Source organism: Drosophila pseudoobscura, chromosome X (genome assembly GCF_009870125.1).
Source record: "Drosophila pseudoobscura strain MV-25-SWS-2005 chromosome X, UCI_Dpse_MV25, whole genome shotgun sequence".
In the NCBI taxonomy this organism is placed as follows: Eukaryota; Metazoa; Arthropoda; class Insecta; order Diptera; family Drosophilidae; genus Drosophila; species Drosophila pseudoobscura.
The window spans coordinates 13484798-13499597 of NC_046683.1; the positions used below are offsets into that span (position 1 = coordinate 13484798).

The 14800-nt window shown below is 47.2% G+C and overlaps 2 protein-coding genes across 3 annotated transcripts in view; one reads left to right on the forward strand and one right to left on the reverse strand.

Moving 5' to 3' along the window:
- nmdyn-D6 (nucleoside diphosphate kinase 6) overlaps nt 1–2541 on the forward strand; it is a 57598-nt gene extending 55057 nt beyond the window's left edge. The window contains exon 2 of the mRNA XM_033381539.1: nt 2250–2541. Coding sequence (XP_033237430.1) covers nt 2250–2286 — 37 coding nt within the window. The 3' untranslated portion in view covers nt 2287–2541. The remainder of the gene's footprint in view (nt 1–2249) is intronic.
- The window catches only part of NetA (Netrin-A), a 44289-nt gene extending 29758 nt beyond the window's left edge, over nt 1–14531 (reverse strand). The window contains exon 1 of one of the 2 annotated variants that reach the window (XM_033381537.1): nt 12950–14529. In XM_033381537.1, the coding sequence (XP_033237428.1) occupies nt 12950–14153 (1204 nt within the window). In that variant the 5' untranslated portion in view covers nt 14154–14529. Of the gene's footprint in view, nt 1–12949 lie in introns of both variants that reach the window. The other variant, XM_033381538.1, reaches the window with a different exon arrangement.
- Nucleotides 14532–14800: the final 269 nt, after the last annotated feature.

Consider the following 14800-nt stretch of genomic DNA (forward strand, 5'->3'; position numbering starts at 1 on the left):
GCCTCCAACAATCTTCGCATCACTGTGCTGTAGTGCTGCTGTGCTGGAGCCCCTCCGTCTGGTTTGATTAATTAAATGTAATTGAGTTTTAATAGGCTCTGCAGAGTGTGCCCCAGCCTCCACGAGGCTCCATGATGAGCGCGCGGGTGCCGGTGCTGGTGCGGGTGCTGGTGTCGCGTGAAGGTCGCGTGGGTTGCCAGCAGTGGTCCGACCGGCAAACTCATTAAAGCCCCCTAGTCTTTGGGTATCTGTTAGATTGGAAAAGCCATCGGGGCTCTCCGCTCTCGAATCGCGCTTAACAATCACTTAGCGCATTATTAAAAACGCTTTTTGATTGCGCTTTGGCGTGTTTGATCGACCGATGGAAATCGATAGGCGTGCCAGCTCTTCTGACCAGCGGCTAAGCCCTGCCCTATGGATACCCTACCAAAAGAAGTTGGATCATTTGAACAATAAGATGGAAGGCTATAGTATAAGTAAATCTATTTCACAAATATCTCTTACTAACAAAGTGTTTGGGTCCACAGCCACTCCCAATCAAAACCCAAAAGGTGTATCCATGTGATGGGCGATGGATACCACCTTCTTACATCCCAAGGTATGCTAAATCAATTACCAAAAAGTGTAGGTAGGGGATATCCCCTATTCGAGTCACCCGAAACCAACTTCATCTTTGTAATATCTCTCACACACTTCTCTCTCTGTCTCTCTCCCTATATCTGGTGTCCATGCCGATACGTTTTAATTGACGATGGCCAAGAAGTCGCACTTGGAAATGTCTCAATCTCAATCTGAACAACAACCCACGGCAAATCTACATAAATTTTGTGGTCAAGAAAAAGGAAAATGGAAAAAGAAAAAATAAAATCAAATAAAATACAAATAAACAAAACCGAATCGAAACTTTTTCTTTTGTGGATGATGTTGTTTTTGTTGTGTTGTTGGTGTTGTTGGCGTTGCTGCTGGTGGGACACGGACACGCCCCTTACATCAAAAAGTGTTGCCGTTGTTGTTGTTGTTGATAATTTGCATTTGATTACGGCGAAAATTGTTGGTTCCGGCAAAAGGCTTTGATTTCTAATCAAAGCCGTTGGATCTTGTAGAACCGAAGATTACCGACGGAGGGCCGTTTCTTTTGACACGGGTCTTATGATATTTGATCCGTTTTTTATTTGTTTCTCGAGTGAGAGATTTCTCTCCCACCGAAATGAAGTTGTCAATGTTCTCGGAACGGGGATGGGTTTGGTGGAGGGGGAAGGGGGAAACGTGTGTATCGTAACATGCCGCCTAATAAGCCCACAAAAAAAAAATAGAAAAAAATAAACAAAATTAATAACCTTCACTTCACTCAACAATGGGGGAAAATCTACGACTTGGAACACACCGTCTGTCGTTTGGAACACCGGGGAGGAGTGGGTCGCAGGCAACAAAAGGCCAACTCAATAACAATAAAAATAACAAGATGTCATAAAATGGGAAATGGCCAAAAGGCTGGGCGTGGGCTGTGGTGGGGTGGTGTGGGTGAATAACAGGAAGAAAGTAAAGTAAGGCCGAAAGTAAATGAATAAGTAAATAAGCGAATGCAAGAGGCCAGAAAAATTAAGGGGGTTCGTGAGCGAGGGGTAAGCGTTCCGTTTCAAACAACAAAAAAAAGGATAATTACGTGCTCGAGCATCACAACATAGAATCCGCAAATAAAAAAGAAAGAAAACAAATTAAAGACAGCCCTGCCTCTGGATGAAGGGAGGAAGCAATGCGATGCCCCTGGGCCAATAAACAGCAGAATAAAACACTCCACTTTCCGAAAAGGAAAGACCTATGATGGGTATACCGAATAAAGGATATCCCTTATTCTGACTGCAATGATGGAACACCCTAATTTATTAAAAGTTCATAGTTTTATTTTTCTGCATCGCAAAGGTATGAATGATTCTTCTTTCAAAGTCTCCAAAGATCAGAAATCTTGACACTTATACGAACATGCAGTTCGAGGTGAAAATCTTTACATAAAACATACCCCTGGGACCCTCGGAAGTGCCGGGTATCAACCGGGGGAACCAACCACCAAAACACAAAAAAAAACAACAAAAAAAATCTCAAAAAATTTGTCAAATGAAAATATTTTGAAAAAGGAAAACGATGAGTGCCACCCACATCCTACACCCCAAAACTCACCCCCATCTCCCCCCCCACCCAATAAGTGGGATACAATGAAAGGAAGATTATTGTTGTTGACTTTCTCCTTCCAGATTTCCCTTTGGTCGTGTTGCCGCTTCGATGACTTAATCTCGTCGTCTTTTGGCGCCTGTCGAGAAATCCCGACAAGATAGTCCTCTCCGCCCTTTGGGCACCACCACCACCGCCCTGCCTGCCTCACCCTGGGGCTGACGATGGAAACCCTTTTGGGCAGGAGAGGGGGGGCTTTACCTTTCAAACAGGTGACCATTTGTCAGACATCTCCAGGCCGAACATCCCCCGCGCGGCATTCGGCTGGAAGAGGGTTGGATATTGCCATGGACTGAACGGCATAGAACTTCAATTTGGGAAAATACTTTTGCACAGAAAATATTTGTGTAAAATTTAATTAAAGTAAAAATGCCCAAAATAACATCGATGGGTGGAACGGATGGATGGATGGATGGATGGCTGGCTGGGCAAAGCAATAAACAAACTAAATGGAAACTAAGTTGAATGATTGGAGGGGTATGGAGATGGAGATGGCGACAGGTTGGGCCATAACGAAGGGAGCTTCAAAGGTAGAGATGATTTCCCAAAGAACAATCATCTACAAAGCTCCCACAAGAAAACGATCGGTGTATTAGTGAGCTCTCCAAAGCTCTGATCTCAAGCCATGCAATCGCTGAAAGCTCACCCCCGCACGCGTTCTGTATGTGTGAAAGTTCTCCCAACACAACCTTAGCCTAATGAGCTTCACTGTAACTTTTTCACCTCAGCTTCGAGTTAATTATTTGTCTGACCCAGAGGCAGACCTGCACCTGCACCCCACTCAGCCGGGCACTCCCTCGTGCAACATCATCATCATCTGTTGGAGGGACTATCATCCGCATCAGTATCACCTCTATCATCATTATCATCAGTGGAGCATCATTCGACAGTTTCAATTTTAATTGCTTTTAACGTTTCTCGCTTGATTTTTGGGGGGGTCTTTCGGTTTTCGAGGCTTTTCCAACTTGAAATTTGCTTTTCATTTATTTTATTTTATCTTATTTTTCCCCCAGCCCCCTGTTTGTTTTTGGCTGGGCATGGGCGTTGAGGGGTTTAATATTTGGATTTGTATTTGTCCCGAGGCTCTGCACCCAAAACAAAACAAAAAAAAAAGAGTCAAGAGAGGGAAACATGTTGCAATTTGGTCAACTCGCCTAATGAGCTTTTTATTTGACTAAAAAACTCTGTGTTTCTGTTTCTCTTTGAGAGAATATGTAAAGTGCTGGAGGCGCTGGAGGGGCTGGAGGTGCTGTGTGGGGTGTGGGGTGTGGGCGGGGCTCTCAGAAGGGAGATGGGGAAGGGCACTAGTGGCCCAACCCAAATGTAGCCTCGATTCCCCTCAATTCCGAACAACACAAATTGTGTGTTAAAGTCTTGTGATTAAACAACTTTGGCACCTGCCCCGAGCCCCAATGCCCCCATAGACCAGGCCCCTCCCCCCCTTGTGGCACCTTCTCGTGCATTTTGATTGCACTTCACACCTATGCCCCAAAGCACTGCCCCGACCGAGAGGCGTCATCGTGTTGTCGTTGCGCAACATCGACTCTTCGCTGGGGCAGGCAGCTCTGCCGCTGCCGCTGCCGCTGCCTCTACCTGTCGTTCTCTCTCTGTCTATCTACGATAAACTCTCGGACTCGTACTCGTATTTTTCCCCCATTCTGGGATTTTTGGATAAATTTGCTCGCTGACAGGCCAAAAAAAAAAAAAGCAGAGAAGAGGAGCCGAGCAGTGCAGAGCAGGCGGAGTGGTGGGCTTTAGCCGATAATTACGTGTATTGGGAGCAAATTTTATGGCAACTTCGTTTATCTCTGATGAAGAGGCAGGTGGCAAATGGGGCGCTGGGGATCCATCCAAAAAAAGCTTGAATGCACGGCCAAACGAATAGAAGGCTTTTCGAGAACATATTATAGCAAGGAAACTTTTTTGATAATTTTCATAGCAGTAAAGATCGTAGATCTAGATAGTTTCGTTACATGGATATTATTCTCATATAATATAATATATATGAAAGTACAATTTGGGGACATATCTCATGATTAAAATGGAATTTGGAGGACATATCTTATGATACAAGAGGAGCTTAAAGGTACATATATTTCATTCCAAAAGTGAAAAAAAACTCATGCAAGTGAAATGGTTTGAATGCTTTTCCGAATCCAAGTGAAAGTAGAACCTATATCTCATACAAACAGTTGAAGGCAGAGCCAATCCAAAGTGGAACTCGAATCCCATATCCCATATGCAAATTAAGCGGAATGAGACCCCAAATGGGTTTGTAGGTAGCCCTCCCCACACCATCGTCTGTCCCCGTCACCGTCAGCGACATGGTTGTTCCTTGTCGCCCTTCCAGTTACTGTCAACCGTATAGCCGACAATTTGTTAAGTGCAGATCCCCGACTTCATCAGGGGCTCAAGACCCCGCTCCCCACTCCCCCCACACCACACTCCACACTCCACTCGACTTCACTCTGCTTTCTGTCCACCAAGCGCTGGTTGTGTTTCATTTCTGGTCATTTTATGGCGCCCACAATTGCAACTTCGGGCTTCTGTTGCAGCAGATGATGCGGCTGGTGCGCGGTGGCAAGGTGCAGCAGCGGTAGCGGCAATAATAAAAAGCGAGATGAAGCCGCCGTGGCCATGGCAGTTGTGGCATGTTGTTGCTGTTTCAGTTGCAGTTTTAGTTGTTGCCGTCACTTGGCGAATCTCGAATCGCATGTCCAAGTGTTTTGAAGCGTGCAGCAAAAGAGAGGCACAGAGACTGGAGGTCTGGGAAGAAGCTGCTGCTGCTGATGCTGCTGCTGTTTATGCTGTTGCGGCATAAGTCAACATGTCTGCGGCAACACCATGTTGCTGTTGTTGGTGCTGCTGCCGCTGCTGCCGCTGCTGCCGCTGCATGCATAAATCTGTTGCATGTTGTAAATGTTAAGCGCGGCAGCAACGTTTGGCGGCGTCGACGTATTTCATCTGAGCTGCATCTTTGGCGCATTTGCGCTTCAATGCGATTTATTTGCCCGTTGTTTGTAATGCCATTTATTGCCTTTGGATGTGGTTGTTGCTGTTCCCCTGGATGTACGAGTGGATGTGGCTATTCCTGTATGGATGTCGATGTGGATGTGGATGTTGCTGTTAAATGCTTATTTACATTACGTTTAGCGGCACTTGGCTGTGGCGGCTCCCCCGAAAACCGAAAGCCAACCACCAGCACCTCACCACTTTGGGGGCAGCCTCTTTAGCGGCAGAGTGGCGGTGGCGGTGGCACGAGATGAGGCACATTCTACCACTGCTCACATTTTGATTTATGTCGGCAAGCTGCTGCTGCTGCTGCTGCCGCTAGTTTTTTCTTTGTCCGATATGCCATACATATCATTAACCATAAGCCAGCACTGGCGAGGGTGGGATGCAAAGTTTTCTGTGCCTCCTACTTGTAAACTTTTCAGTCTACTCAAGGGCAATCATCGACACTCTTGGCCACAGATCCAAATGGCTTTTCTCCCGCCCGGCCAGAACTCCTCGAGCGACCCAGGCAGCACCCTTCCTGCAACTGCAACTGCAACCTACTCTCGTGTATGTCTATTGTTGCAGAAAGCATGGGTATGTTTGGGTATCGTATGTTGATGCTGTTGTTGCGCATGAGCAGCAGCTGCCCCATGCCGCAATCCCCATTTCCCATATTGACAGCTCCAAAGGGAATACTACTTATTCGAACATTCAAATTCAAAGGAATTCTCAGTCGTGGGGCAAAGGCGCAAGTGCAGCAGGCAGGCAGGCAGGCAGGCAGGCAGGCAGGCAGGCAAACAGGCATCTGCCACTAGGGGGAGTGGCACATGTGTCCGCTGGCTGTATTTATATACAAATGTATTTGCAACAGAAACTGATTTAATAGATTCCACGAACACACAGGCAGAGCCCACCCCCCCCTCCCGTGCCACTCCCCGTTGAAAGTCCACCTTACAGGCATACCTCTTGTGATTTGGATTTTTTTTCTCTTCTTTTGGCTTGACATTTTCGAAGGGGCATGGCATTCACAGCTTATTAAAAATGTATTTCCCAGTGCCATGAAGTATGCAACAATCTCTTATGCCGTTTCTTTGGCACTTGGATGAGGCATGGGGAAGGGCACAGAGCCAGAACCAGAACCAGAGCGAGAGGATTGCCAGCAGAACCAGAGAGGATTGAAGCAAGGATTGGACCAGGACCAGGACCAGGACCTAGGGTGGATGGTGAAGCAACCAAGCCCCTGATCCAATTAACTGCTTACACAAAACTCAAATGGCCAGACAAATACGAGATGGAGATGGAGCTGGAGATGGTCCTCGCTGGATGGACACAGCATTCATAGACATATGCCCAAACCCCATTCTATCCCCGAGTAATAACAGTAAAAATCAACGCACAGCATTCGTCCTGGCATCCTGGACGCTGGCCCTTGGCTATTCTCCAGCAGACACACACACACACACACACACTCCAGAGGACTGAAGTGAAGGGAAAGCCAAAGGAAAGGCAGGAGAAAGAGAAAGGACAGCGGCAAAGGCTCATCTCATCTGCTGTTTTTGCCCAGCTTTTTACCTTTTGATGCTGTGGCATAGATGCTGTTTTTGCCAAGGGAAGAACATCCACTTTTTTGTGGTCTTGGACACAGTTTGAAAATGCGGAAAACTCCAAGGATTACATAAATGGAAGATGGAAGAATCTACAAACCATTATTTGAGATCTAAGAGAATGCCTTACAATTGAAATCACCGCCAAAATAGAGATTTCTATATAGAACTTCAACCAATATCAACTGCAATAGGTACTCGAAATATATATGTATGCATTTGATGGACTGTACTTTTGGAACTCTCCTGAAACTATAGATAGTGCTATGAAAGCTATGAAGACTATCCTTTACTATTGTTTATAGAAATATGTATATATCTTATATAATATCAATGGCCTCAACAGATAGTTAGTGCCTAAAATTATGGACAATCTAAAGATTTTCCTTAATTTTTCGAATTTATTTCCTGCTTTTCGAAGAGCATCTATCATTCGCTATGTGGCTGCCACATGCTGCCGCTGCTGATCTGCCTCAAAGCTGCTGACTTAACGTTTCCGTTTTGTTTTGTTTTTCAGCTTCCTCTCTCCCTCTCTCTCCTCTGTCTCTGTCTCTCTGTGTGTGTGTCCTGGGCTGCTGTTGCCTTTTGCTTTTGACGTGCGTCTGCCTGATGAGCCAGTCCTTGCCTTTTGGGGTTGCATGTGTAACGTTATGTGCATAAAAAATAATCATAATCACTTGAAAGCCAAGCCAAAACCCCGTACCAGAGCCCAGAATACAGAACCCAATCCCGATCCCAAACCCAAACCGAACCGAACCGAAAAGGAAAGGAAAGCCAAAATCCGCAGCACCAGGCAAAGGATTGGATTCTCTCCTTTTGGCTGGAAGCGTTTTGAGCACTTTGGCTCTTTGGCGAAATAAATAAAACATAAATTCTGCAACACACACAAAAATCATGGATCGGGCAAGTGATTTTCACTTTGCACTCTGTTTGTGCTTCTGTGCCACGTTTTGCGGGGCTTATTACAAAAATACAAGGTACGAGTATAGCTAAATGAATTTAATAAAAGGGGCCGACGGGGCAACGAGGTGATGAAATGGCGAGTGTTTAAAATTCATAAATGTTGAAAGGCAAACGGTGAGGCAGGTGGTCGGGCATGGTGCCCCACGTGCCCCACGTGCCCACGTGGCCCACGTGGAAGTGGCAGTGGATGTCCGTGGATGTCAGTGGATGTGTGTGTGTGTGTGCTGGCCAGTAAATCAGAGCGTATGGCAATGACAGCCTCGTCACAGACAGCCGGCCATCATAACGAATGGTCTAGGCATCCCCTGCCCCTCCAGCCCTATCCCCAGATGCAATCCCAACCGAAATCCCCAAGCCCCTGACTAGCGCTTGACGGGGGGGCTCCCATTTTTTCCCGCTGTCGCTTTTCTATCTTTTCTTTCTTGTTTTAGCTGCTGCTGCTTTTTTTCAAGTGCGCATTTGACAAGCCCAGTAAACAACAATTAAAATGACAACGGAGGAGATGGAAAGGCGAAAGGCGAAAGGATATCTGCACGTTTCGTGCTTTCTTCTCTGCTGCGTCTCTGTCGAAAAAAAGAAACGAAAAAAATGTGTGTTGCCTCGAATGTAACTGATGAAAACTGACATCAGGCACGGGGTCCAGGGTCCGGAGCCCGGGGCACGCGGCACGGGACAGGGTCTGCTGTCCTAAATTATAGCCACAGGACATTCTCACACAAAAGCAGTGAAATCACTGCCATACAATGGCACTCTCATCCGAGGCAAATAACTTGAGGACATGCCAATGCAATTTCGAATCAATGTCCCAGGTTCCAGGCCTGGTCCAAACAGGCCAAAGAAGAACTGAGGAAAACAAACCCAAAGCCAAAGCTGATCTGAGCTGAGCTGAACTGATGGAAAAACGCATCCAGGGGGCATGTTCTCGTTAAAGATGGGCATGTGATTTTTTTGGGGACTGGCAAAAGAGATTTGAAGGGAGTTCAAGGAGAAGGGATCAAAGATTCATAAATAGCATTCCAAATGATCGTAATCAATGAAAGATTTCTATAATTTTTTAGGTAAATTTGTTGTTTTTCCAATTACTTGAATATAATATTCGATTTTCAATCATTCAAAGGCTTCAAGACATCTCGAAAGGCCCCCTGCTGAAAGCCAACACTGAGTACTGTATGTTGGGTTAACCTTGTGTTATATAGTCAGTGGTGCTTCTACCCCGATGACACATAATCATCATCATCATGCCCATCATCATCCCCAGAAACAGCGGCATTAGGCAGCCCCTGCTATTTTGCTATTCTGCTATTCCATTCGATTCGATTTCGTTTGGACAAATTGTTTGGCTAATTTGCTCGGCATTTGCCTAAGCCCCCGGCACATTTATCATGATGCTTAAGCAGCATTTTCGACCCGTCCATCAGATGCGTCGTCGTGGTCGTCGCCGCCACAGCAGAAGAGAAACTATTTTTGTAGCACACGGGCAATGCGGCGTATGAGTAATGTCTTGATTCGCCAAACGTTTTAACGGATTTAAAATGTATTTATTGCGCTCCGCTCGACGCCCGACGGCCCCCGACGTTAAATTTAGCCACCTCTCGACTCTAGAATCTGTTGTTTGTTTGTTTGTTTTCGTTCCCATTCATTTCAGATCTTTTATTGCCCGTATATACTCGTATCGTACTGGCTTGTAGCACCAATATGTAAGTATTTCGATCAGATTCCAGATCTCTGGCATGCGTGAAGGACGGGATGGGTGGAATGGAGGGATGTCCATAATTGTGGGGATGATTTGGATGCCTAGGGAAACGGAATGCACACCTGCATGGGGTTCAAAGGTGGACTGGGTGTGGACTCTGTGTGGATACTCTGACAGAAATCGAATGGAATTTATGTCTGCATATTTGGAAATGAGTGTGCTTCGGTTTTGGGGAAGAATAATGGTGCGGCATCTCATCATTTATATAGATTTCTTTGAAGCATTTTGTCATCGTTGTTTGTCATGGTTTTATAGATAAATCGAATATTGGGAGATCTATAGTGACTTATGTCTCTTATCTTTTCTAAGTTTTGTAGCAATTTTCTCACTCCCCTTCTTGAAAATCCTTATGTGGTTTTTCCTCCAAGCTAAATGCCTACTCTACCCTGGGAATATCAGTAATAAGAGAGCGAAAAAGTCCATAAGTCTGGGAGAAATTCCCTTGCAAATGTCAGTTTTCCGCACATGGGAATCCTCACATGTGTCTGTTATTAACAGATCCTGTCTGAGTTTTCCTGTGCATAGCATATCCCTAATTTTCGTATGCAAATGTTGCCTCTCATTAGTGGCGAAAAATGCGAAATGGGCTTGGGTGATTCGGTAGTGATTCCGCCCATTCGAATGGCATTCGATTTCATTCGATTTTCATTTTCATTTCCATTTCATTTGATTCCATTGCAATCTGCGAAATTTTGGTGAAGTTTTTCCCCTGCGCTTGCATATGCTCGTTTTTCCCAACATTTTCCTGTGGTTTTGTCTTTCGCGCCGCCTCATCGGAAATATTTTCCGGCCTGGACATTTTCCTGTTTCCCTTTCCCCCCTTTCATTGTTGTGTTCTCGTTTTCGTTCTCGTTCTCGGTTGTAATTGCCCGCCCGGTTTTGTTGTTGTTGCTGTTGTTGAGGTCACATTGAACGTCAAAGGCGGCAATGGCAACGTTAATTTCGTTTGCCCATAAACATGCAACATATGTGTTGCAGGGACATAGCGAGCGAGTGCCAGAGCGAGGGCCTGGGCCTGGGCCAGGACCACGACGCGAGGGAGTGAGGGGAGCGGAGGGTTGTTGTGTGCGCGCGGACAAGGGTCGATCCGGACCCGGACCCCGGCCCGGGAATGCATTTTGCAACCCTAATAAAGCGCGAGGCGTTTGGTCCGGGGCACACGTGCCTGCCCCTGATAGCAGCCCACTCTTTCCTACCTCCCTCCCTTCCACTGTCTGCGCCTGTGTGGCGGTGTGTCGGTGTGTGCCTCCTTCTGGTGTGACTGTGATTTATGCACTAAACAATACTAAAGGGCCGCTTGCCTGCATGCCCTCCCCCAACCAGTGTATTCCGCAGAGCCAACAAAAAATTGCAATGTTATGGCTCATGATGACCACGAAGGACACTTTCATCAAGTGCCTTGATGAAACGGCACCGCAGCACACCACACCACACCGAAACGTTGAATGATGTTTGATCCACAGCTGAATAATAGATGCTCCTCCAAGCAGGGATACATTTTGGAGTCCCCATCACAATGATGGCCATGTGTATCTGTCATTTCTTATCATCTGTGCACACACAGAGAAAAACCATTCATTAATTGAATGGTTCTATTGATAAATATTATAAATACAGAGAATGCACGATTAACAAGCTGAACATTCAGATGCTCTTGCCGGTTGGGGCACCCTTATCTTCAAATTGGTTTAAAGGTTTGACTTCCCTAAGTGGAAAAGGCTTCGATCAGGCCTGAATTCCTTCAAGATCGGACGAAGAATAACCTTCTGTCTCACGGTCTAATTTATCCAATATTTATACACATTTTTCTTGGTAAATAAACAGAAAGACAGACATGGCCATCGAAAGACTTTTGTTGCTAAAAAAACTAAAATTATTTACTATTTACAGATCTACATCTGTTGGCATTGGCAAATGCGCTGTTTTAGTCTCAAACAAATGTTTTTATTTAATTCGAAAAACCTTTCGTCAAGTCCCCCCCTTCAAGGGTATAGTAAAAGGCGACTCTTCTACGAGTACTTATCCTTCCTATACCATGTATGTATGTATGTTTTTCTTCCTCATTCCTCTGGAGAACCCTCACATATTTATGGCAATTTCTATTGATAAATAAATACGAGTACATATATTTTTTTCTGTTTTCTAAAACCTTCCCTGCTCTCGTTTCACATTTCGTTTCGATTCTGGATTTATTTTCGCGGCTGTTGAAAATGCTTATCAAATTAATTTCGCTTAAATTCGCGCTTATTGTTCGGGCTCAGCGGGTTTTTAGAGGGTTAATTGCGAGGGTTTATCCTCTCCCCCCAACCCACATCCACCTCCTGCTCCTCTATTCTCTGGACAGGGTTGCCATTGTTTTTTGATTGAATGTTTGTTTGCTTTTTTTAGCCCCCGTCTCCGTCCGTGCCGAAAGGTAGAGGGTTTCGATTTCAGTTTTCATCTCCATCTCGAAAGGTCGGAAGGCGTAAGCGGGCGAGGGTTGGCCCAAGAGTTGCAAATTGATTGTGAAACGGTTGAGTTTACGTTTACCTACTCCTGGGCCAGGCCCTGCCCCTGCCACATGCCACATGCCGCCGCTGATGCTCTACACGTGTCCGTCGAGTTGTTCAATTATGGCTAAGCCCAAATCCGCAGCACAAACAGTTTTTTGCCTTTCGGGAAGAGGAAACGAGAGCAAAAAGAGCAAAGCCAGAAAGTCCGCCCCCGCCTATGGGCCGTCGATGCAACCCTCCTCGCCTGCGAGTCCTGCGAGTCCTGTGTGTCCTGGCGAGTGGCCCATTTAAGATGAAAACTAAACACACGCGCAAGTCGCCCTGGAAATTGAATCCAGATTGAGTTGTCGCCCGTCCTGGTCCTCCACTCCTGCTCTTTGGGAATTTCTTTATTTTAGCTTTGTGCCTGGCGATATGTTTGCACAACGGATTGGGATTGGTATTGCGCTTGGGCTTGAGCTATCGATGGTCCTTGGGGGGGCGGTTATTCTCACTCCCAAATTACCATTTTCCATTACCATTTTGGGGAATATCCCAATCCTGAAACATACCATTTTCGAAACTGCAGAAATTCAGGTAAAATCATCTAGGATCATAAATGCCAAACCCATCTTAATCCCGACAGATGTACGGGGAATCCTAAGCTACTTTCCATATGAGATATATGCCTTTTATCCTTGTTTTTTATAAGTTAATATTTCATTGATTTCCTATTGAAATCCTTGGCTTTTCGGGGAATATTTCTTTGGCACTTTGAGCATTTGATAGGGAAACGGAATCATCGGATTCTGTTCAAAGTTTTTCATTCCAAAAATATATTTCTTCGAAATGATCCGAAGTATTTTTGTAGGGAAATGTCCCATATTGTTCCAGTTCCTTTCATATATCGTTTATAAATCTTGGGGTTTACTCACTTTTGCATTCGTTGGCATCGCGGGCCGTGGCCCTGCCCCAGGGACGGTCGTAGTAGAAGGGCTTGCAACGCTCGCAGTCCCTTCCTGCGGTATTGTGGCTGCATTCGCAGCTCAGTTGCCCGTTGGCATCCGGCGAGCATTTGGAGGCGTGGCCGTTGCACTTGCAACGCCCGCCCACGGAGAAGTCGGAGACGGCATAGTGGAGGCCAGTGGCGGCGGCAGCGGCCCCCGACACGGATACCGTGGATACGGCGGGGGAGGAATCAATGTTGTTGCCCGCTGGGCTGTTGAGTTGCACGCTGTACTTGGCGCTTCGCAGATCCGACGGCGGAGAGTCGATGGAGATGAGGGCCTGGGGATCGGGCTGCTGCAGGCGGTGGAACACGATGCGTATGTCGGTGGCCGTCACCCAGTGTTGCAGCACCGTCGAGGAGTCCAGATCGCGGGCGGAGGGGCGACCCTCCAGCGTGCTGAAGGCGATCCGCGAGGCGAGACCCTCGTTGCGGCCCTGCCCCTGGCGATGGGGATCGCTGCAGCGCACCTCCTGCTCGTTGTGCTTGCTCACGGCCATGCGGCTGGAGCGCCCGAAGAGGCGCCAGCACTGGGAGCTGTAGTACTGGAAGGGCTCCCAGCTGCTGCCATAGTCGGAGCTCTTGTAGATCACCAGGGAGTCGGGACGCGGTGCCCGCGGGCAGAACTGCAGGCTCACGTACGTCAGCTCGTACCGCTTCCCCAGAGAGAGGGTCAAGGTCACATTGTCACCGCCAGCGCCGCCAGCACTGCCAGCACCGCCAGCCCCTCCGGGTAGCACAGGAGCCGATCGCCAGCAGGTCACATTGTTGGAGTTGTTCAGATCCGTGAGGGCGCGCGGCGGGAAGCTGCGCTGCGGATTGGCCGCATCGCACGTGTGGCACTGCATCTCCCTGTCCGCCCCGGCGCCGTGCTCGCAGTACCGCTGCGGCTGCTCGGCCCCACACGTGCTGCTGGCTTCCACGGGTGCATCATAGGCGGCGTTCACGAAATCGGGGATGCAGATCCGCGGCTGGCGCGACTTGTCGTAGCAGGGATCCTCCGCCACCGGCGGTTGCATGGGGAACATCTTCAGATAAACATCGTTGGGAATGGCCTCCACTGCCATCACAGACCATACGGTGGCCAGGATGAGCATCTGCCAGCAGCTCCAGCTCCTGCTCCAGTGACACATTTTTGAGAGATGCGAATGTTTTTTTGCGGATGCTGATTCGGATTCGGATACGGGATATAAGTTTTTTGCACTGCCTTCCTCGATGGTTGCTTCACTTTTGCCAAAAAAAATTCTATCACCAAACAAAATATATAGTCATAGGAGACAGGGTCCGGTGCACGGTTTTTAGATTCGGTTTAAAAATTTCCGGATTCAGAGCCGTATGCGCAGGCGTTTTTCACTGTGGCACTCACTCGCGCCTTCGGGGGCGTTTTAAATCGCGTGCGACTCTTCGGCGTCGTCGTCGTCGTCGTCGGGCAGAGCTTCGTCGTTTTGAACGTCGTCGTCGTCGTTGGCGTCTTCGTTTAGTGCCGAGAGCACTAAATGCTGCTGCGACAGCATCTCATCTCAACATGTTGCTAGTCAGCAACTCACCAAAGTCAGCTCGCTCTCTCGCTCGCACTTACTGTTGTAGTGCTGCGCACTGTGTTGGATACATTTGTTGCTGAAGCCAATGTTGCCAAACCATTGATGCTGCTTATCAAGATACTGCTGGCAATATGTGGCTGGCAGTATGTTGCATTGGCAATGATTTAATGGCCTTTTTGGATTTTGTTGCATCCACAGATTGTGGTAGAATTCTGAGTCCCAACATAGGAATAAATGCA